Source organism: Corvus brachyrhynchos, unplaced genomic scaffold (genome assembly GCF_000691975.1).
Source record: "Corvus brachyrhynchos isolate BGI_N302 unplaced genomic scaffold, ASM69197v1 scaffold125, whole genome shotgun sequence".
Lineage (NCBI taxonomy): Eukaryota > Metazoa > Chordata > Aves > Passeriformes > Corvidae > Corvus > Corvus brachyrhynchos.
The window spans coordinates 1,064,190-1,087,434 of record NW_008238342.1 but is presented as its reverse complement, the minus strand read 5'-3'; the positions used below and the strand labels follow the sequence as shown (position 1 = coordinate 1,087,434).

General features: G+C 43.5%; 1 protein-coding gene across 1 annotated transcript; it reads right to left on the bottom strand.

Moving 5' to 3' along the window:
- TRPC4AP (transient receptor potential cation channel subfamily C member 4 associated protein) lies at positions 1-22,965 on the bottom strand. Its single transcript, XM_017735133.1, has 18 exons — positions 22,788-22,965; positions 22,408-22,524; positions 19,816-19,873; positions 18,787-18,842; positions 17,132-17,260; positions 15,804-16,005; positions 14,107-14,295; positions 12,908-13,050; positions 8,517-8,648; positions 7,795-7,853; positions 5,686-5,787; positions 4,242-4,325; positions 3,852-3,942; positions 3,191-3,331; positions 1,960-2,068; positions 1,648-1,760; positions 1,212-1,418; positions 1-232 (listed from the first exon to the last, which is right to left on the bottom strand). Exons 1-18 carry the CDS (start codon positions 22,959-22,961, stop codon positions 95-97), a joined length of 2,244 nt encoding a protein of 747 aa, XP_017590622.1. The 5' UTR covers positions 22,962-22,965; the 3' UTR covers positions 1-94.
- Between the last annotated feature and the right edge of the window lie 280 nt (positions 22,966-23,245).

Sequence of the window (23,245 nt, the reverse complement as noted above, 5' to 3'; positions counted from 1 at the left end):
TCCGAGCTGCACACACACACTACACAGCGTATCCCTGAAAACCCCCAGGTGCGAGGGACCCTCCGAGCTGTCCGTCAGAAGCTGGAGGCAGGAATTACTCCTCGGAAAAGTCTCTGTCAATGTCCATGTACGCCTCGTCGATGTAGCTGACTATGGCACAGGGGGACGTCCGGTCCGGACTGAGCAGTATCGAAACAGTCTCTTTCCAGTAGGTAAAACTAATACAGGAGCTCTGTGGGCACAGACAACAGGGGGGTCAGTGGGGGCCACAGCACCAACAGGAGCATGAGACACCTCCCAAAGCTGAAAATCACTTCCTCTTCAGCCCAAGCTGCCCAGCTCCACAGTGTGACCAACACTTTGGGTTCCCCATTCTGCCCTCCCTCCCTGGGGCCTGCACCAGAAGGGCTGGGTGTTGAACACCTACACCCTCTACAACCAGCTTCGCACTCTCCAGCTCCAGACAAGGACTGCCAGCGCCTCTGGCAGCTGCTAAGAGCAGCACAGGGTGACCCCAGCCTGCCTACCTGGGCCAGTACATCCATAATTCCAAACTTCCCCTTTGCTGTCCACTCCAAACACAAACGGGGACCCTGTGGTGCCGCAGATAAGCCAATGCTGGAAGCGGCCCCCACTCCTGAGATGACACAAAAACCAACACACACCCCCTGCCCACACCCCTCCTGCATTATTCCCTCAAAGCCAAAAGGCCACTCCAGCAGCCCAACACCAGACCATGTGTCACCCACATAACTGGATAATTGGTTCTTTCTACCCACTAGTGGCCCAGGACAAACCAGCTCTGGCGCAGAAACCTGCAGGCTGCTCCCTTGGCTTACATCAGGTATTTTTCCTGCACTGTTTGCCACACCAGGAAGAGGGAACAGTCTGGCTAAGGTGCTGACTAGTCTGGGAGCTAGATTCTGCTCTGCCTCCCCCTCCCTGGCCATCCTGCCAGCCCTGCCTCTCTACCCCACTCAGCACTAGGAAGTGTCACTTCTGTGTGCCAGAGCCAAAGCCTCAGGCTCTGTTTACTGGGAAACTCAGCACCTGACTGGGAGAAGGTGTGAAAAACACCACAGGAGTTACACTGGGGGCAGACCTTCCTCCCTTCTTTCCCTCCCCAACCTCCCACCCCCCGTTTTTGCCAGCGGACCGGCAGACAGGTGTTGCTGTGATCCGACTCCTGCCATGGTAAGAGGGTCACATACATTTTCTAAGCAGGTGCTGTCTTTATCCTTGTTGAGGTAATGCTGCTGCCAGAATCGCAGGAGACTGTGGAAGTTGTTCAGGATGAAGCCAGGGTATTTTTCCGTGTATTCCATCTGTTGCAAGGTGCGCAGATAAAAAGGGAGCTTTTCTTTCCTTCGGGCCAGCATTAGGATAACTAAACTTGTGTTCAAACAACTGACATTTTCCTGGAAGTAAAAACGACACAGCAAAAAAAAAAAATCTAAATACCAAGATACCTGTTGTACATGCCCTTCTAAAGCAAGCCTGTGGAAAGCACAATGGAGGTGTTCCTGCACACAGCAAGGAAAAGGGACATGGGTGTCCACCAGGGAAACCAGGCTCCTCCCTGCTCCCAGCCCTGCTCACCATTCCAGTCCCAGAAAGGCAACTGCCAAGTCACTGCCAGCTCTTTACCTGTGTAAGTGTCTGTACATGGATAATATTAATGAGACGGAAAAGGAAGGACATCCTCATGGACATCTGGGACATGTAGGACAACAGGCGGCACTCGGACAGGACTTCTGCAACTGCAGCAAGAGGAGAACCAATCACCAGCTGCTGAAGGTTCAGACACGCTGATCCAAGCACCAGGGCAGTAAGAACTGGTGCTCAAACTTTCAGGGTGGCATTTCCTTATCTAAGCCCCCAAGTGTCAAAGCCCAGATTCAAATTAACCATTATCACCACCAGACACCCCCCAGTCCCACCCCATTGCTTCCTGTTCACCTTTAGCATCAGACTGATTCTCAAACCGGTCCAGGGACAGCGTGATGCAGCGAACGAGCATGTTTGAGTCCACCAAAGAGCTGTTGATCTGATTTAAAAATATCTGGAACTGAACACAAACACTTATTAGTGTTGAATTAAGTAAGTTTAAATATATTAATATTCAGGGTCATTACCTTTTAGTTACCTCTAACAAGTGTAAGAGGGGACATCACCCATGGCCCTGCCTCATCCAGCCCAAGCCAACACTGGCACTGAGGGATGACCAAACACTACGGAATGGAAAAATGTCAGTCCTGGCATCCCCAAGATCTCTTTTGAAGATGTGTCACTCCAATGAAAGTGAGATTTCATACACTATTTGTTTTGAAAGAGGGAGAATTCCTGCAGCTCCATGTTGTCCTACAGTGATTCTGTACAAGCAGACAGTGCTAGGGAGGAATACAGTGAGGGAGTCACACAGAGTGAGAACTAAACCCAGTTACAGATCAATAAATAGGAAGCAAATAGGAAGTATAAAGACATTCTCTAGAATGTTTGAGTTAATTTACTAGAGAAAAAACTCCAAAAGAAATAGTTTTCTTTTAACTGCACTTATACTTCCATTCTCCAAGGTCTGCCAGACCTAAGAGCAATGACAGAAGCATTACAGTAACAAAATTCAGAGGATGAGGCCATTCAGAACCTACCCACCAGCTGATGTTATATGTACAAAGTGCACAAGAGCATGAAACCATTCTTTGCTGCCCATTCTTTATTTACATGGGAAACTCAATTTTATAGGTAATTACCTAAGCCATGACTTCTTAAAATGTCTCTAAGTTCAAATAAGATCAAATATCTACGTCTGTTTGCAGTATCAAGTATTTTAAGCAATATTCATGAAGGACTTCCCACTGCAAGCTCCAGTAAAAGACTTTCTGGAGCTGTCTCAATGTCCACAGCTATCACTTAACCCCAAATGTGGTGACTTCACAGGAAATGTTCTGCCACTCTTGAGCCTCATCCTGGAACAGGGCAATGTTTGCTGACCAGCTCAGCACCCACTGACTCAGGACAGATGGAGCACTGCTGAAAACACTGAGGGACTTTGGCAACTCATCCCTTCATGTTTATTGTGCCCCAAGCTCTAAAACCAAACCAAGACCAAATGAATCTGAGTTCTACTGCTGTGTCTGGTTATGAAAGGGTGCAATTGGAGCCACAGGGGGCAGCTTTTACAAATATTTACCTTCTCATCTGTGTTGATGTACTTGTTGAATCTCTTAAATGCATCAATGTTGAATTTCATCAGCTCTCCCAGAAGGTCAAAGTAACTCTGAAGCACATCCCGTGACTTGCACTCACTATCAACAATGCAGTAGAGAATATGCTGGCAGGGGAGGAAAACATGTTATTGCCACAGCTTCATCCAAGCCAGCAGCACAACACAGACTCTGATTTCATCAGTATTTAAAGCATTTATCTGCAGGTTCTTGGGTGACTGAATATCACAGTATCACAGAACTAAAGACAGTTCAGATGAGTCTCCTGTTAAAACAACTTCCCAGTGATGCAGGTTATACAAACGGCCACAAGCAGAATTCACAGGTATATTTTTAGAGGTGTTCCCAGTATTTGTCATAGTTATACAGGAATAAGGGGCAGTTTTTCATTTATTATTATTATTGTTGCATCTATTGTGATTTCTCCAGTAAACTGTGATCCTGATTTATCTCCCTTAGTGTTTATTCCCTCACTATCAAACGGGGGCAGCTTGAGTGGCCTCAATTTCCCCGCTGAGTTTTAAACCCAGCATAATACTTAACACTGCATTTTTATCCACTTTTGGATTTACTACAGATAAATCCTTCTTGATTGCTATGGAGGATACCTGACATAAACTTATTTACCTCCAGGAGTCCTCTCTTGAGCAGGAACATCTGGTCTGCATAGGAGGTGGTGCCTCGCAGAAAACTTTCAACTGCCCTTGCTTGCCAAAACCTGAGAAACAGAAGAAAGGAGGTGTTAGTTTTGAAGCAAGGGAAGTACTTGATCACAATTCTAATTTAAATCCAGTTTCCTAATCTGTTTCATTCCAATCTGAAGCTGGGGTCAGACCTGTTGATCATGCAGAAAATCACTGGCTGTGATTTATTCTCACCTGCACTGCCACCTCAGCACAACAAAGCCAGACCTTTCCACAGCTGATTCTCAAACATTCTCAGCTGCTCTAAGATGGATGACACCAAAGCTACATCCCAGGGGTCTCAAACAGCACATCAGAGGCAAAGTGAACCCACCTGAAGGAGGATTCTGCTGGTTCCTTCTTCATGACCTGAAGCAATCTGGTCAACAAACCTCTCTTCCCATCACAGACAAGACTCCTGCAGCAGGTGGAGAAATGACAGCGTGAGTGGAAGGGCTGGGCAAGCACTGAACACTGAATCCAGTCACTGCTCCAGAGCTTTTGATGATCAAAATCTCAGTATTGAAGTACACAGTACAAATATTGTGCTGGTTCTACCAGCAGAAGAGTTCTCCTCACTGCCCTTGGTAAATATCTGCAGTACCTGCAACACGACTTCCAAGTAAGTCCAAAAGAAAATTTTTCTCTCAAAATTTTAATGATTTCAGAAATACCAGTTCACATCTTGTGGGAATCAAGAGATTAAAAAAAAAACAACAAAAAAACCCCTACATTTGAGCTTAGGAATGAAAGAAACCCCTCAAGAAATGTAAAGGAAAGTCTGAATTCCATTCAGGAGGGACAGCAGAGTATGGAAAGCTGGATGCTACACGAGGTTGTAGTAAAAGCAGAGAGGCTGTACAACTGCAGGACTACTTGTATTGAACAGCACCTTCAGTGGAGTATCTACCTGCATTAAGCTCATGCAGAAGTAATACCTTGATCTCACAGATCAAGAAAAGCAAAAAGAAAACTAGATGCTAAGGGTAAAAAACACCCCAAGTTCTTCCCAATTAGACACAGTATTATGATAATAATTGTAATCTTGAAATCCTCTTAGAGATTCCCTTTTGGAGTGAGGTAAATCTGCTCTGTGCAGATTTGTCCGTGCTGATACCCTGGGAGTATTCTGCCAAACTAAATTCTGCAAACAATGTTCCATCTGCTGAGGTTTATACACCAGAATTGTGTATTAAAGAGCTTATTAGATCAAAATCTATCTAACAGATACTCAAATGTAACACAAGAGATTCTGTAAGTGGTTTAACATGTTAATCTAATTTAGCTTATTCTGGTTATTAGCTGCTCTTAAAATACTCTGACACTTGGATGTATTCATGCAGCCTGGAAATGGACATTATGTGTGCACAGGCTGCTCCTGAATGCCAGAACTAACACTTATTAGCAGGAGCAAGTAATGATTTGAGGGATCACAGTTCACTTTCCAGGTCTGTCTGCAATGGCTGACGTGAGGAAGGCCAGACAGGCAGAGCCAGCACATCACAGTGAAGTCTGAGCCATGAACTCAAACCCCTCATTTTAGGGTTTTTTAAAGTTGCTTTTGTTTTTAAAGCACCTTACTCTGAGCATGAGCACACCTGAGATTTGCTAATGACCATCAACATCCCACAAACCTGCACACTTCCCACTGAAAGGAGTCACTGAAATCAAAGTGTGGTGGACAGACAGAGCTCAGACAAAACAGGTGATGTCAAACTTCCAGTCTAAGTGCTTCCAAAACTCTGAAATCCGTGACTACCAACTCAATCCCCTCTCACCTGTCAGTGTTGACCACTGCATCCACTTCAGGGATGTTGGCTTTATGGGAGATTGCACTCAGCTCGTTCAGTTCCTGGCTGTTCAGAAGGAGATACTTGTTCCTAAAGCAAGACAGTGGGACAGGAAGGGAGAAAACCAGGATGAATTCAAGAGGCAAAAATGCAATTCCATGAAAAGCCGAGCCACAGGCCAACAAGGGCTGCAGGACTGGGCAAGCTGCTTTCTCCTGGCTGCTCTTCACAGTGTTCACACTCTGCTCCCTCCACCAGGCCAGCCAGCTGCTGCTTGGGAAAACATCCTCCAAAATTTACCAAACGCCACTTTCAACGCTGACCAGCTTTGAGATGATGGTTCTTTGCTGACTTGTTTGGGATCTTGTGGTTTGTAAATATTTTCTTCAGGATAACACTCATTTTTAAAAAAATCTCAGCAATGTTTTGCTGAATTTCAGAGCAAAATAACTATTAAATAGCAAACTTTTTCACTGCTTCCTGAAGTTTTTCTCTACCCTATAGTGATTGCTCTTTTTAAGTAATAAATCTCAGACAGAAAGCAGAAACTGCAAAAAAAGGGCTCAGTCATCCTGGTATTTTATTATCTGAACAAACTTTACCCTGGAAATATTTAAAAACATCAGGAAATATAGAGATCCAAATAAAAATGGATCTAAACCGCAGGAATGTACATGAATTCTTTATCAAATACTGAACTTTTCATAATGAAAATCAATTATTTTGTCTGTAAAGTGAACTAAATGCAGAACAAGTCTGCCAGAGTGGAAATGTAGTCCAGGGGTTCCCTTTGCCAGACTCCCTGCCCAATGCCAGTGTGCTCCCTGAGAGTCTTTCTGCTTCCAAGTGCTCAAAATCAGGCAGCAAACATTTCTTTTCAGGAAAGCTCAGGGAGCAGAGGATGCAGTGATGACTGTGAGGTTCCTTTTTGCTTCCAACACTGTCATCCAGATTAGTGCCCACTGAGCCTCTCATGCAAAGCTTCCTTTGATGTGGATCAAACAGGTGTCTGCAATGAGAACAGAGCCTTTCTCTCCCTGCAATAAACAGCTCTGCAAGTTCGGTTTGGACACAATTTCACTGCATCAATATCAGCATACAAGTACTTTGCTCTCATCTTGTCCTCAGTTAACTCAGCTTATCTGTGATTTCACAGAAAGCTCATGTAATTATTTAAAACCCCCAACCAGATCCCACACATTCCACTTGCTCAAATGTTAGAGTTGGGAGATGTTTTCTGCTCAAACAAGCCTGAGATCTTTGTAGCAGCCACTTAAGTAGTAACATCACCTGTAGAGATTTTATTGGAAAACCTGGAGCGATTCCCAGGCAAACAATGTCTTGCATAAAGGATTTACAATAGGTCAGCATTCCCCCCTTGTCTATGTCTAGCAGCTCCCCATTCTCAAAGCTAATATTCCACAATGAAAAAGGCTGATATTTGAAATCTATCTAACGGGACAAAAAAGCTGCACAGAAATAGCAGCCTGGCCCTAGGAATGAGCAGCACCTGAAGTGCAACATGCCTCTAACACAGCTGTTTGTAAGGAAGTGGACACCATCTCCCAGGACTGAATTAGAGCAACAGGACACTGATGGAATGCAGGATGCAATTCCACAAGTCACAACTAACACCTCTGTAGCAGCAGCACAGCATTAAAAAAAACCCCAAGCAAACTGCATCACCCCTCCAACTGCTCCAGCAGATCCAAGTTTCCTAAGGATGCCTTTTGAAAGCAGACAGAAGCTTTCCTCCTATTTCCCTGGCTCACGGTCCGCTCTCAGTGAGAAGGCAGAGAAAGAGGAAAGCTGCCTCCTTATTCCTTCAGCCAGAAAGTGTTAAACTCATCCTATACATGTTTCAGCTCATTTCAACACGAGACAAAATGGGCTGGGTTTAACCACACCAGGCATATTCAGACATGCCCACTGCAGAGCAAATTCTTAGGCTGTTCCAGCAAGAGCTGAAAGGCACATGAAGTGTAGGGACAGTGCAACATTCCCTTCACGTGGAGCCTGCCCCATGCCCATGACACCTGGAACCACAACCAGGCAAACACCACCAAGCCACAACCCACCACAGCTTCTCATACTCACTCATGGTGGTCACTGAAACTCTGAAGAAGCCTCAAGAATTGTATCTTTAAAGTAATGTCCTAAAAGGAGACAAGAAAAGTAAAAAAAAAAAAAGTACTGCTTTAGTATTTCTCATCAGTTACCAAGCTGACATGAAACAGCTGAATGGAAAACCTTTCCAAATCAAACCCCTTTGGACAGCAGAGCAAGGGACTTGCATAAATGGAGAAGGCTGCACTTCTCAAAATAGAAGTGGAGATTGCCTCCAAGCCTATGCACATAACAGGTAATCATTTCTTTTCACTGCAATGGCAAAAAAGCTTATAATTGTACTGATCAATTCTGAATGTGTAGGTTTGGAAGGAAAAAAATAAAGAGTCCAACACAAAACCCAACCCTCCCCCTCCACCCCCTAAACCTGACTGTGGCACAATTTGTACTCTGTGTCTCTCCCAGGCAGCTTTTCTTTGAATTTTGGTTGTCTTCTACCTCTGGCTTCCAGGGTCCAGAAATTTACTCCTTTCGCAGTTCCCAAACTAGGAGAGAGGGGAGAGACTAAATTGGCCCTGCTAAATTGCTAGCACGAGCCAAGGATAGACTTCAGCGAAGACAGTAATTCCTCAAAACCTGAATGCTACCACTTCTCAAGTCATTGATTATACAAACACCCAGTTGCTCAGCACAGCTCCTCAGGGGTGTATGACAGGAAAAAAACCCAACACAGAATCCCAGAAGTCCCTCACCGGGCTGCAATCACAATTCTGGTTGTGTCCGTGCAGAACCAGGGCTGAGGCCGAGTGCTTCCTCCAGATGAGTTTGTCAAACAGGTTATTGAGGCCAGGAATGAGTCTGAACTCTGCTATCATTTTATGAACCTGGGGAACAAGAGAGGTACAAACACGTCTGCTCCAGCCTCAGACACAGATTTAATGTAGTCTGGAAACAGAAGGGCACAACGATGTTATTCTCTGACAAAACATGTGAATTCTTGTCTCAAACAGCAAGTGTTTGTGTTAACACACTAACCACAGTGCAGTAGTTTCCATTTGGTGGACATGGATGGAGAACAGACATTTTGGGATAAAGCTCTTCACCAGTGCTTCAATTAACTACTGTGTCTCTAGAAGCAGCTTTGGGCATCAGGACATCACTTCCAGCACACTGAAAATGCATCTACACCAAACAGCTGAGCTGGGGATATTCTGCTGCCACTCATCCCCTGAGTGTCCTTTCCCTTTCCAGACACACAGCTGGAGCTCAGGCAGGCCTCTGATGACAAGAAAACCCATCAATATTGGTTTTGTTCAGGGGACCTGGGCAGGAGTCCTGAGCAGAGTCCAGCAGTAACACAACCACACCACACTGCTCCTTCAGGTTAAAGGGAAGCTGAACTTAGAGAAAAAAAATGCCAAATTGCTCAGGTTTATTTATCAGTCTGCCTGGTACATCTTTTTTATTCATATAAAAAAAGCTAATAATTTTGGTGTGAACAGATGTTCAATACCTTCCATCCAAGCTGGGATACTTTTGACATAAGGGATTTGGAAGATGAGGACTAAGGGAAATACAAAGTGGGATTCTTATCAGCTGTAGGCCTAGGACAAGCATTATTCCTTGAGATGTGGTTGCAAATGAAAACCACATGACTGGAATGTCCAACATGCTGCAAAAATTAAGTGCCCAAGTAATTGACATGTTCCTTAAAACCAACAAACGAAATCACTTAAAAATACCCCAAGTTGTCCCAAGACACAGAACTGTAACCAGCAGCATTTCAAGCAGATCATCTACTTTGTTCTATTTACTCGGATACCTGAATGAATCAAAATATCCGAAGCTGATGCTCTTTTACAGATTTTAGTCCTAGTTTGCAGCACAGCTGATGGCTTTTTGCACTCCTCTTGGCTGTAGCCACCAGCTGTGCCATCTTTATGGAAATCACATTCCTCGTGCTGGACATTTCAAGCATCACACCTGAGGAAAGCATCCAGCTCCTTCCCACCCCACCCATGCTGCCCTGACAGATTGCTGAGCTTGGAGTCCTCTGGTGCTCCATTATTTTAAAACACTCTTGGACACTGGTTTAGTCACAACAGCAGCTCTGAGGAATCTCTCTGAACAAAGTGCTCCCTGTAGTGCCCCTGTCCCTCCATGGCACAGGCACAACAGGAGGAAGCCAAGCGTGTGAGCTGCCTGCAAGAGCCTCAACCCTCAGTAAAGGAAGCGGAGGAAGCCAAGCGTGTGAGCTGCCTGCAAGAGGAGCCTCAACCCTCAGTAAAGGAAGAGCTTCTACACTCACAGTTTTAACTCCTCAATCTGCTCCTTTCCAAATGACTCCGATTTCAAATGTGTGCAGTTTAGTTTGCTCAGCTCTGAAGCTCTCACCTGACAGAGCTCCTCAGTCACATCACTGCCTTTGTATCACTCTCTCTTCCAGACCCCAAACTCATTACAGTTCCTCTGCCTGAGGATGCCAAGACAATCCCTGCTCTATAGTCACCCTTCAAATGACTTTGGCTTTTTCCTGCTGCCATCCAGCTTCACAGGAATTGCTCTGTTGCTTTCTCAACACTAAAACTGTCTCTGCTGAGTTTCTGTGTGTGCACTGTGGCTCCCTACAGCAGGAGCAAGGAAATCAGCTGATAGCTCTTAACCATGACACAGACATGCAAGACAGCCTAGAAAAATACATAAGGAGAGTAATTTAGGGTGTGACGATAATGAGAAGGCAGCAAGGCCCAGATCTGCAGAGAAACACCACATATCCCCAAGGGTGAGATCATCCCCAAAGTAGCAGCAGGAGGAGCCAAGTCACAGTTACCAATTAATGCAAATTAGCCAGCAATCAAGTTTAAACCAAGGATTCAGAGTAAACATTTGGGGACAGGTTGAGTTTGGGAGGCTGCACCTTGCTTCAGGCAAACACCACACCATTATGTCAATTGTTGCAGTGGACTGAAGCAGGTCTGTGATGCCCTTAATAAAATTCTATGCAAAATGAATCCAATCTAAAACCAGCAAGTCCTTTGGCTGCTCAGACTGGTACCACAGATCCTGTGCTTTTATTCCTTCACAGAAAAGAGAAACCAAAAGGCAGCTGAAATGCTTGTCTGAGTGTGCTGCTGCAGACACTGCTGTGCCTGCATTCCAGAGCTTCCCACTGAGAACAGCTCAGCTCCAGTCCTCCATCTCCCTGGCTCTCAGGAAGGGCAGTGGATTCACATCTGCCATGCAAGTCTTACGCACATTAAGGAATGAAGAATGTATCATGTGTTTCAAAGGCAGAGGATTTCATAAAACAAAACCAAAAAAACAAACAAAACCAAACAAAAAAACCCAAAAAACCAACCAACAGCAAACAAAAAACAAAAGAACAAACAACAACAACCAAAAAAAACTGGCTCTGGACAAGAAGTGTTTGGGAATGTAGTAAATCCTTCAATTCCCTCCAGTCCTGAATGAGTCCTGGGAAGAAGTGAACTGCAGGCCAGCTTTATCCTTACCTTCCCCATCTGTACAGGGGCAGAAACAGCAGATGAAGGATAAAGAGCTGTTTTCCCAGGAAATTAAAAAGTGAATTCAAATCTAGCTGTCTCAGCAGCAGAGTTTTTGCCTTGTCACATTTGACAGGAGCACACCAGAAGTGACCCAGGGAGGGAAGGAATCCAGCACCTCCAGCTCCCTCCAGCAGCAGCAGGATGAGTGCAGGCTGCAAGCAGTTCCTGCAGTATCTATAAAACTGCATTCAGGTGGGGCACTCAGGCAGGGATGAATTATCTGTCTTGATACAATGGAAAAAGAAGTCCCCCTAATAGATCCATGTTCTGGTAGTTTCAGTTACGTTTTGGGCTTTGTTTACATTTTATTTCATGCCTAACAGAAACAGCACTTCTAAAAGGAATGACAACATGATTAGGAGTTGTTTATGGTAGTGACTGTGGTTTCTGAAAGAATTGCTGGTTCCCTCTGCTTCCTCTCATGCAGAATCTGATTCTTTTAATGCCAAGTGTCTGTTTAGAATCACAAAATCCCAGGATGGTTTGGGTTGGAAGGGATCTTAAAGCCCATCTCACTCCCCTACCATGGGCAGGGATACCTTCCAGTATCCCAGGTTGCTCCAAGTCCCAGCCTTGAACACTTCCATGGATGGGAAGCCCACAGACTCTGCTGTATGTTCAGGGTGAACAGGTCAGTTATGTTTGGGACTGAACTACAACTGCACTTGCATTCAGATCAAGAGATTTAGGAAATGGCCCTGGGGAGTGTTTGTGACTGACACACTGAGAGGTTAATACTCAAAATAAATGTGCTCAGGCTCCTGCCCCACAACACAGCCTCTCTTGCCTAATACAACAGCCCTTCAATAACTCACACCAATTTGGCCCTGCCAGTGTCCAGGACATCTGAATGCCCCTGCCACCCCAAGGTGCTCTGCTGAGCTGAGCAGACTGCCAAAGCTGGAAACCTGTCAAAATTGCACCAAGGACTGCTTTACTTTTCCCTTCACAACCTGCTTTTGACCCATTTAAATGAAACCACAGCTGAGCTGCAGTGACTGGTTCTTCATCACCCTGTGTGAGGCAGGGAACAATTTTTTTTTTTAATTTCAAAAGGAAGAAAGGCAAAGGAACAGATGAGTGGGATTTCCAGGCAGTGACCAGTGCAGACAGCACTGAAGTGCATCTTCCCAGCTGCGAGTTTGACAGCACACTCACACTTTGCCAAGTCATGGCACATGCTACAAAAATCATCCTGAGGGTTTCCAAAGCAGCCAAAGAAGGGTAAGGCCTGAAGGGGCTCCATCCAAACTCATCACTCATCAGGAGTGGTGAGAACACTGACTGCAGCTCCTGCAGCATCCAGGTACACCCACACACTTCCTCCCACAGGAGGCATCCTCCTGCATCCCTCCTGCACCAGAGCAGAGGCTCTGCAGAGCACAGTGTGTACCCAGCCCTGGCCTCGTGGTTCCCAGTGGAAAGCTCCCAGTTTTCTGGGCAGGGCTGCTGGGATGGGATTGCCCAGCTTTGTACCTTGAGCTTTGCCCTGTTGTTTCAGTGTCCATGACCTCATTCATGAGCACTCAGGTTTAAAGAGATGCCAACTGTGAGCGTGACCATCCTTTGGGGCTCACCTGATTCCTCTGCCTGCCCATGAGCAGCACGCAGAGAACATAGAGCACCTCCAGCTTGTACATGATCTCGTGCATGATCTTCATGGACTGGGGCAGCTGTGTTCTTGTGGAGGTGTTGGCCAGTCCACTCTCATCTGAAGACTCTGAAAAAGATGGTGAAGCTGTGAGACTGAGGCAGCTTCAACAGGAAAGGATTTGTTACAGTTGTTACTTTTATACTGAACACTGCAGATGCAGGAGCAGCACATCTGCTGGAATTTTCTTCTCAACTAAAAAAATAGTGATGTACAGCAAATAACCAATCTGAATTACAGGCTAGAGAAAAAATATAGCTGAAAATTTAGAGGACATAAAATCTGATTTTTTAAAATTATTTTTCCATAATGAGCTAAATGGCAGCATCTCCCTAAAATGAGTAGGCTCACCTAAATGAATTAATAGACTACTGCACCAGGGCATGGCATAAAAGGTAATAAAAGTAGATTGGAGTTTATGAGAAGCACTTACTATTAAATCTACTTTCATTTCATACCTCAAAACCAGTATACTTAGGCCACAGTTAAATAAATTTCATAACCTTATAGAGAATTACCCTGCTAAGAGCAGAAACAGGAGTACTAAGTACTTTCGAGTTCTACCAGACATACACTGCATTTTTGTCATACCAAAGGATGAAGAAACAAACCACACACGTGCTTCAAAGCATTTTCCTAAGGTTGTATTAACACTTCCACTGGAGCAAATTTTTTTCCCCAATTAACTTCTTTAATTTAGCGGGAATTACCTTTCCTTTTTAAAGGAGGGACCACGTGCTTGGTGCGAAGCATTTGAACCCAAAGTCATCAGCCAAAGTTTTACAGTAAAATGCTGGTGAAGGCACTTACCTCAGGAGGGTTATTTTAATCACTCTTTAACCTCACAGGTTAGGGCTGAGGATGCACAGCATTTCAGTGTTAGCCAGGCATGCAAAGGGCACAGATTGCTGTAGGATGGCTCCTTTTGCTAATTTCAATTCATTAAAAAAATCAGTGCTACATGAGAACAAAACAGGAGTCAGACCTAAATGTTGATATGTGAGCCCTCCATGCAAGAAAAGGGGGATCTGGACCAGATGCAAGGAAAAGCAACACGTGGCAAACCCTGAAGAAGGTTAAGACATGCATCAGCTGCTGGTGGGTGGAGCAATGCAAGCCAGGTACCTGTACTGCTCTGCTCTGCCTCCTCATTTGCCACTCTCATCAGTGCATCCAGCACGAGTGCATTGTCCAGCCAGGTGTACCACTCTTCCAGCTCCTGCAGGAAGCTGGAAGTCCCTGTAGTTTCAGACACCTTCCGTGTGGCCAGCTTGCACAATCGCTCGATGAAGCCTGGAATATTCAGAAGTGTTGCTGGAAAAAAAAAAAAAAAAAGAGAAATAATTTTATTACAATTTAAGATCACCACAAGGTACCAGAACATCTACTTTAGGGAAACAGAAGCGTATGGTTAAAAAGATCTGGTTAAAAAGATCAGAAGATAGAAGAATTCAGTGCACTCTCCTGTTAAGGACTGGAAGAGAGCATCCATACCTCAGGAATAACTCAGTGTTGTTCTCCAGTCATACCAAGGAACTGATCTGGCTGAAAATTAAGCTGGCAGAAAGAAAGCAGCAGCCCTTGGAAGAGGCAGCTCCACCTCCCCTTTCCTCCTTTTTCCCTCCTGTGGGGTTGGTCTGCAGTAACTGAACTGGCTCCCTGCAGCAGCTGGGAGGAAAGCTGTCAGCTTTTCAAGTACTAGGTTCCTGAATTAGTTCCTTATGGAGCAAAACAGATGGAGAACACAGCACAGCAGCCCCAGGTGAGAGGGTTTGAACTGTGGAACTGCACCTTTAGACAGAGCAGTGCAATGACAGAAGTCAGGGCTCTGCAAAATGTTTGAGGAGGTGCATTTTGCTCTCAAGAGTAACTTAATTACAGGACCTGTCTGTTAAAGATACATGGCTAAAGCTTCACTTCACACTTGCAGGGGCAAGGAAAAAAGGACACACAATTTGGCCATGAACGTTACATGAAAGAGTTTCTTCTCTGCAAGTATAAGCTCCCTGATAAAGTTTTTAAAATAGAATATACTGTACAGCCTTAGAATCAGTCTCTGATTGTGCCCATAAAAAATGATTAGCTCAACATTTGCTTGGCAGGGGCCTATGCAATTATCTGCTTCAGAAGCCCAGAAGCTTTTCAGCACAATAAGAACTGAAAGCAGCAGATTCTACATTTGATGGTACTTCAACTTTTTCAATTCCTACTCATCCTTCTAGGCAAGACTTCTGCACCTGAGAAGTACTCAGCAAAGTAAGGAAAGCTGCACTGTGCCCAAAGTTAAGGCTGAGATCAAATCCACAGATTTCCAAGGCTGGTTTGGTAACACTAGGCAACATAATTAATGTTGAACATACTTCTCTTTTGATAAAGACAGACATCCTGGTCAGGACATCATCAGATAAAATCAGAGAAGGACCTGCTGCAACAGCAAGCACACTGCAGGCAGTTTTAGTTCAGGAATTCATATTTTATGGATGACACAGAATTACTGAGAGCTGCTAATGGGAAGTCCATGGATGTGGCTGAGGCACAGAAAACAAATCCAGTTATTTTAAGCCACTCAGTTCATCAGAGAGTGCTGAAATGACAGAAATTAACCCACCTAATTAGCAACACCACATGAAACCAAAAGCTACAAAGTTTCATTAACAGGAAAGATGGTTTCCAGGAAACTAAGGGGAGTGAATAAAGAAAAATACTTTGTAAGACACAACACTTTCAGTATCCTCCAGAAACGTAACACTATATGACATTGAGAGAGGAAAACTTTATACATTGCTGAGATTATTCTGGCTTGTTCACAGCATAACAATTACCTTGATTAATTTCAGCTCGGGAAGGGCCCAAGTTTTTTTTCTGCTGGGCATTTTTGGCCAGAAGAGTGTGCTTGTCATCACTGCCCGTGTCGAGCTCTGAGATGGTGACAGCCAGGATCCTGCAGAAGTTGGCCAGCTGCTGCTGGTCAAAGCTGGACACCAGGCTTGCCAGGTTGGGAATATCATCCAGCTGGATCATTTCCTGGAGGAGGTAACACCAGCTGAGTCACATGTGATGGTCAACAAGTGAACACAAGCAGATCTTCCCTGGGGAGCCCTCTGGGTTATTCCAATGTTAGCAAAGGAGCAGCAACAGTCTGAAGGCAGCTGGGATTTCCAACTGCTGACAGGCTTAGCAATTCCAAAAGTACAGATATCCATATTTGAAATACTATTTTTACATTCGCAAAACATTTGGGGGCCTTTTTTAACTAAAAAACCCACAAAACCACAACCTAATTTAATACATAAATTATGTTTAGGTATTAGAAGTTTCAATTCTGTTTTCCAATCCTGTCTTTTCTTTGAAACTCACAGGTAAGAACTTGTGAATTATCTCTCAGTCTTTTCATCAGAAGTTCTTTTTAACAAAAAGGTGTTTTGAAAACAGCTTTCAGAAAAAAGAACCATTTTTGTTCAGATAAACTAAGCCTGTTTTTTATTTCAGGAAGTACATCAACCTCAACCTTATTCTAAATAATGAAGTATCAAGTTACAGACTCCTGACCTTCTCCACAAAATGTACACAGACACTTCCCATTCAAGGTCTTCCCAAGGTTACACCTCTAATATTTTACTTGCATCACATCAGGGCACTGAGCTGCAGTGATGCTGGCAAGTAAGTTCAATAACCAGGTTTGTGCAGAAGATTTAAGTGCCACGTCCCAGCCTACAACTTCTTAGAGAGGTGAAAAATGCTAAGGGATACACAGGAAGCCTTCCAGATGTCAGGAAAACAAGTAAGGTATGTGAAACACAATCAGCAGGCAAGGATGAAAACTCAATTTATATGAGGTTCATTTTTTTATTGGAATTATTGGCTGTTCTTTAATGACAGTGAGGTACTCAAGACCATGGGGACTCAGCTCCCATCATTCTCTGAGATGGGTAAAAGCACCACAAGTATGACACCACAGGAATAGTTTGGCTTCTGTATGAGAAGTGATTGAAGTTAATTATTTGTGTGAACAGGTGGGTTTCACATAAGCTACAAGAAGTGAGAATGGCACTTCAAAGGATTATCCTCAGCAACTCTTCAACGAAACAGCTGTCTTTCCCCTACCGGGCTGGAGAGCCATACAAATAATACTAAGAAACCAGTAACGAACCTTTTTAACTCCCAGGATATCTTCAATGAGCGTTGCAGTTTGTAGGAATGTCTTTTTGTTTGTCATCAGTGTAAACAGGAACAACACAAAGTCATTTCTCTCCGCCAGTCGCCTCGTGACTCCTTCCGTCTAGAAAGGAGCACACACAGAGCCACTGAGAGCCCACCCTGAGCAGCCACATGGCACAGCACATGCAGGACAGCCCTACAGATGATGTGGTACTGAGTCAGCTGCTCCTGAGACCAGGAAATGCTGTGTTTATGGCAACCCAAACCATCTGCAGTCCTTGTTTGGAGTCAACGTGGCGCCTGCAACAATGCCAGGATGAGAGGCTTCACCTCAAGGCAGTTGTTTTCTTGTCTGAATCTAAAGCCAACCCTGCCTGCCTGGGCACACACCGGAGGGGCTTGGCTCTGCTTTGCCATACAAACTGTGGCCAGCTCCATGCCAGGGTTTGCAAACACAGCAGCTCCTAAACCCTCAGCACTGCCCTGTCTGAGCGACCCGGATCAAGCACTGCCCTAAATGAACTGGGTGGTGAACCCCAAAGTCAGGCTGAGGCATGCAAACCCAACTTTAAGGCTGCCTTTCATGCTCTGAGCTCTCCTGAGAGCACAGCCAGGCTTTCCTGAACTCACAACTACATCCTCACTGCTGTGCCTTATCCATGACTGACAAATTCCCAGTGCTCACAGAACCAGACTAGCTCAGATAATTCCCCAGTATTTACACTAAGCATAAGAACAGTTCATGGTACCCACAGACCCACACCATTTCTGCCATCCTGGACACTTCTCATCCAATCCCAGCAGTAATACCAAAGTGAATTAAAACAGCAGCTAGTCTAGAAATTGCAAACTTGTTTTTTAGCATATTCATGCTACTCTCAGTTTGCAAAAGTTGCATTACCTTCAGCTAAAAAAATAAATCATCCAAGCCAACAAAAGAAGTGTTCCCTCTCTTCCCCCTCCCACGTGTACACAGATCCTTATCAGTGAGACATGATCTAGTAAGACTCAAACTCTGGAGATCAGACTGATGGTTTTGGAACAGCTCCAAGCCACTAAGTGACTCTTTTCTAAATTTTTGTTAAACAGTGTTCCCTAGGTTATGGCATAATGAGGTGTTGATGAAGTAAGCAATCCTGAGGATGTCCCCTTCATGCATAATCTGAGGCCTTTGCTTTTAGGCTCAGGATTTTAATGACAAGATATTTCCAGAGTCCTTTAACCCAGCACCCTCCTTTGCACTGATCTGCCACAACTGAACTGAACTAAAATCCAGCACATGGAGTTGCAGGATCCAACTTAAAACCCTTTGCCAGCCCCAGTTCTGAGTAAGACCAGCTGTAGCTGGGTTTAATAGGGATACATTCCCAGCTTCAAATTTTAAGCTGGAACGTGACAAAGGCTGGCACAGCTTTCCTATGGAAACACAGAGACAGGAAGATCCAAACAAAGGAACTTAAGCTTGACAATGTGGCTAAGAAAACACATTATTTGAGTAACACATCAAAATACAGAGTGATCCTGTATTTAACTGAAGGAATTTTAATGTAAAGCTTCGGAGTAAGTTTAATTTACACTTAAACAGTCTGTTTGTTGTCTTATCGAGCAGCACATGCAAAAAGTGACCAGGAGAAGAGTTGTACTTACACATATACAGGTGTTGTACAGTATGCTTAAACAGTCCTTGATGAGGTCATCACTTACTGCAAAGGAGAGAGGAGAGCAGTCAGCCAGCAGCCACTCCCTGCCAAGGAACACCAGCGTCCGTGGGAGGGACATGGAGAGCTATGGAATGGGTGACAATTTCAGGCTGCTAGCTCAGAGCACACATGCAAACACCTTACAGGATAGAAACCACAAGAAACACTCTATACTTGAGCTGTTCACATGCTAAATTATTTTTGTATGGGGGGGAAAAAAATTACCCTTCATGCCATTTTCTCCACTGGCAACTCACGCTGTTTTCTCAGCACCTAGACTTCATAAAAAACTTTCAATCTGTTTTACTGCAGCACTTTAATATTTAAAATATGTTTTCAGCACAGGCCTACAATTGTCTACAGCTCAAGTTCAAGTCATTTCACCTTTGAAGTTCCCTGGCTGGCAGGCACAGGGTGCACCATGACATTCCCTTCCCTCACAAGGGCTTAGGGAACCAGCAGAATCCCAAACGGGGAAATGAAAACACTGCAGCAAGCTGCTCCAGCAGGAAAGTTGAGCTGAAGCCACTGCACTCCCTCTCCTTACAGCAATGTGGAAATGAGTAGTCACATAACAAAAAGCGTGCTGTTTTCCTGAGCTACTCATCTCCCAGTCTCTGCAGCTCCCATTACATAAACAATGTTTTGTGGCTTTTTATTGATAATTTTTCACTGTAGCTGTAGGCACAGTAACCATAACAGTTTCCACTGATTGCAGATTAATGCTTTGAATCAAGTATGTTGTGCTGAGTGCGTGACTCTCCGGAACCGTGCCCAGAAACAGGTGACTCTCCCAAATCCCAGCACGGATCAGTACCACGGAGAACAAAGACACCAATGATTCATTCTTAAATGAATCAACAGGAAATTGCTGGGATGGAAAGAGAATAACAGAAAAATAGAATGATTTCTGTCTGAAACAGAAACATAAGGCAAAACTGGGGAAAAGAAAAAGATAAACCACCTATTTACTCACTTTTCTGCTTCTTTTTCTGTGTAATAAGAGTTGGTCTCATGAGAATTTCTACTAAAAGCTGTAAAAATAAGACAAAGAATTAAGGGAATGATCACTGAGATACAAATAACCAATTAATTTGTCAGTGACAAACCCAAACCTGTCTCTGCTGAAGTCACAGAGGTGAATAATGAAGGCTCTACAATCAAACCCCCACTGGTGTCAAAATCACACTGACAAATAATAGTTGCATTTACTCTGAAGAAACAGTAAGAGCTGTGCAAAATAATCTCCCACGAGCAAGTTTTAAAGAATTTGAGCTTGCAAAGAATGTAATTTCATATGCCTACAGATAACATCAAGGATGGTGATCACACATCTCTTAAAACAAGGAATCTTCAGCAATAATCTGCAAAGAGATGCAAATCTTGCCAAGGCTTTCCCTAAATCTTGCTGGGCTTCAAAAACATTTCAGGTCCAGACAAAATTTAGCAGCTCTGGATTTTATCTCAGCACCAAAAAGACACTACTTGTGTACAGGACCCTGTAGGTATATTTACATTTATATTTATATTAAAGGAATGTAACAATCAGCTTTCCAAGACCAGGACTGTGCTTCTGACTGATGCAGAACTGATCTTTAGTTGCTCTAGTCTATACCACTGGTTTAGCTTAAAACATTTGAAAAAACAGCAGTTTATTTAAAAATGAAAGTTGGCTACCAGAAGGAACTGGTGACTTCTGCAAGAACTACTGCAAATGCCCCTGGGTTTAAAACTCAGTTTAAAATCGTTGGCATCACCCTGTCAATGCCAACTCACAAGATACTTAAGAGTTTACAGCTTGATCTATTTGTCCCATCTTAACTTTACTCTTCTTTTAATGAACTACTGACCCAGACACAGAGGAAACCACCTGGCATCACTGGAGGCCACATTTATACGCACTGACATGAATAAATAGGCAACTTTTAAGAGGAATATACATTTTCGAGCAATATTTGTAGTAGCAGCTGTAGCATTAACAGGGTAGAGAAAATGACAGCATTTTTCTCTACCCTATTAATTATTACACTGCAGATCTTGTATTAATGGCTTGTGTTTTAGGAGGACAATGCACACCTCAAAGTTTGGGGTTTATGCTTTAATTCTTGGGTTTTCTGCCTCTCACCAGAGGCAGAAGGAGCAAAAAGGGAATTATGAGATCGTGCTTCTTGGAATGGGGATGCATTCAGGTATAAAATCCATGAGGTTTGTGTATCACCTCATGTGTTTGCACTCTCAGGTCTTCTTTTACATGGATTCATATAAAGGGAGGAGCCAACCAAGGTGGTTTTGTTCTTCCTCAATGTAAAGGCAGTCAGAATCCAAAAATATTTTAACTATCACACATTGTAGCCTAGGGAGTACACTGCAAACTGAGTATCCTTCAAAGTTACTCATGTTCCACAGCTCAAAATATTGCAAAATAAAATCAGCACATGGCACACACAGCACCAGCAGATCAAACTTCTTCCCTTCAAATCCTAGAGCAGGATTTTTGAAAACACATAGCACTGGTTTTTATCACTGCCTTTAATCCCACTAAACCCACCTCTATCAGCCAAATCTCTGCCCACAGCACCAGGTAATTGCAGTGTATCTGACATTCACCATCTCCAGCCCAAGGGGGAAAAAACCAACCAAGCCCCAACCAACCAAACCCAACAAAACAAGCTGTCCCCAACAGAGATGCTGTGCATTATGTTAAAATCATTTCTTCAGGGAGTACCACAATTTCCCTTTAAAAACAAAGGAAATTGAAAACATTTTCATAGTGTTCTCATTTGCTTGAGTAGTTGAAAGCTTTTGCCCTCAATTGACAGGAACAACTAAACCAGTGCTCATTTCAAAACAACATAAACAGAAGCTTTAAGTAAAAGCAAGCTAAGTGTAACAAGAAATAAATAGCAAAATCTGTTTAGTTAAACTAAATAAAAATAGAGTGTCAATTAGTTCACTGGAAAATACAAATCATACATTTCTAATGAAAGCCAAGCCAGAGCCACGCACCATAAAACTGAGCAAATGGGTATTTGTGCAATGTAGAATTAAAGCAAATAAACAAAATGGTAAATTGCCAAAATGTCCACAGAAACCTTCCAGTTCTGTTTAAAAAACTTTGCCATAGATGAAGCAATAAACAGACAACCTGGCTAAGACACAGCCCTGGTGTGCTCAAACTGCCCCAGATCCCCCAATGTTAAGTGAAATTCTCACTGCTCCACGGCCAATTGTGTTATTTTATCTCACAACTAGGAAGCATTTGAAACTGTCTTCATTCAGAACTGAAGGTCTAATCTTTTTCACGGCAAAAACAGAGTGACTAAAGAAATAGCCAGGTATTCTAGATTGTATAAGAAAAAAACACCTCACTTTGGATGTAATACCTTGAAAAAGACACCCTTTTCCTATTTTGATTAACAGAAAGAGGCAAAATTCTAATGCTTAACATCAAATTGGTAAAGTCATTCTGTAGCTTGAATTTTAGAAGCTTCAAAGACCTCACTGAAGGATTTCTCAGTGGGATGATTATCATACAGATCTTTCGATACTGTTGAAAAAACACACTTACATCGACTCCTCCAAACAAGTCAAATGTGTATGTGTTTGGGAAACTGGACTCTTGAGCAGCTTTTCTGTCTTCTGTGACATAAACCATGGCTTCCATTGAAAGGAGTGGAGAAATTTCCTACATGTAGGGAATAAATACAGAGATGGTTCAAAAACAAAACTGTTCATCAGTATAAACACAATTATATTCCACTGTCTGTGCGATCCACTGACTCATCATCACCTGCAACCCCAGCTCTCACTTACCAGCCAGTTTTTGACAGATACCACCATGCAGACAGCTTAAATAATTAATAGAGTATGGAGTATGATCACAGTAGACTTTAAAGAAACCCACAACAAAAGTATCTCAAGCTTTAGGAAGAAGTGTGCAGGCAGTACCTTTAGGATGCTTTGGCACTGGGAGAAGTCGCTGTTTGGGTGGCTGTGCTCGTACAGCTTCTGCAACAGCAGGGGGATCCCATTCCATTTTGCTTGTTTATCTCTTTCCTTCAACAAGGCCTCTGTGATCTGCAATGAAGGAAGAACGTAATTCCCATGTGTCCAACGCTTCATAACCAGGAAAATAACCTTATCACCTTCCTGGAAAAAGAGCTTACAAAATCCAGTATGTCTTCCCATGCAGCAATTTATCCAGGACAGGTAACTGCAGAATTTTACAGATGTAAAGTATCTTAAGCAGCACAGACAAATATTAATCTGCTTAAAGCAGATGTCATTTAGAGTACATAATCTCATCCAGTATTTTTCTATTGATTGTGTATTTTAAAATGGGAACACATTAGTCTCTAAACAATTCCATTAGCAGAACTCCAATTGACAGGTCAGTGAAGGAGGAA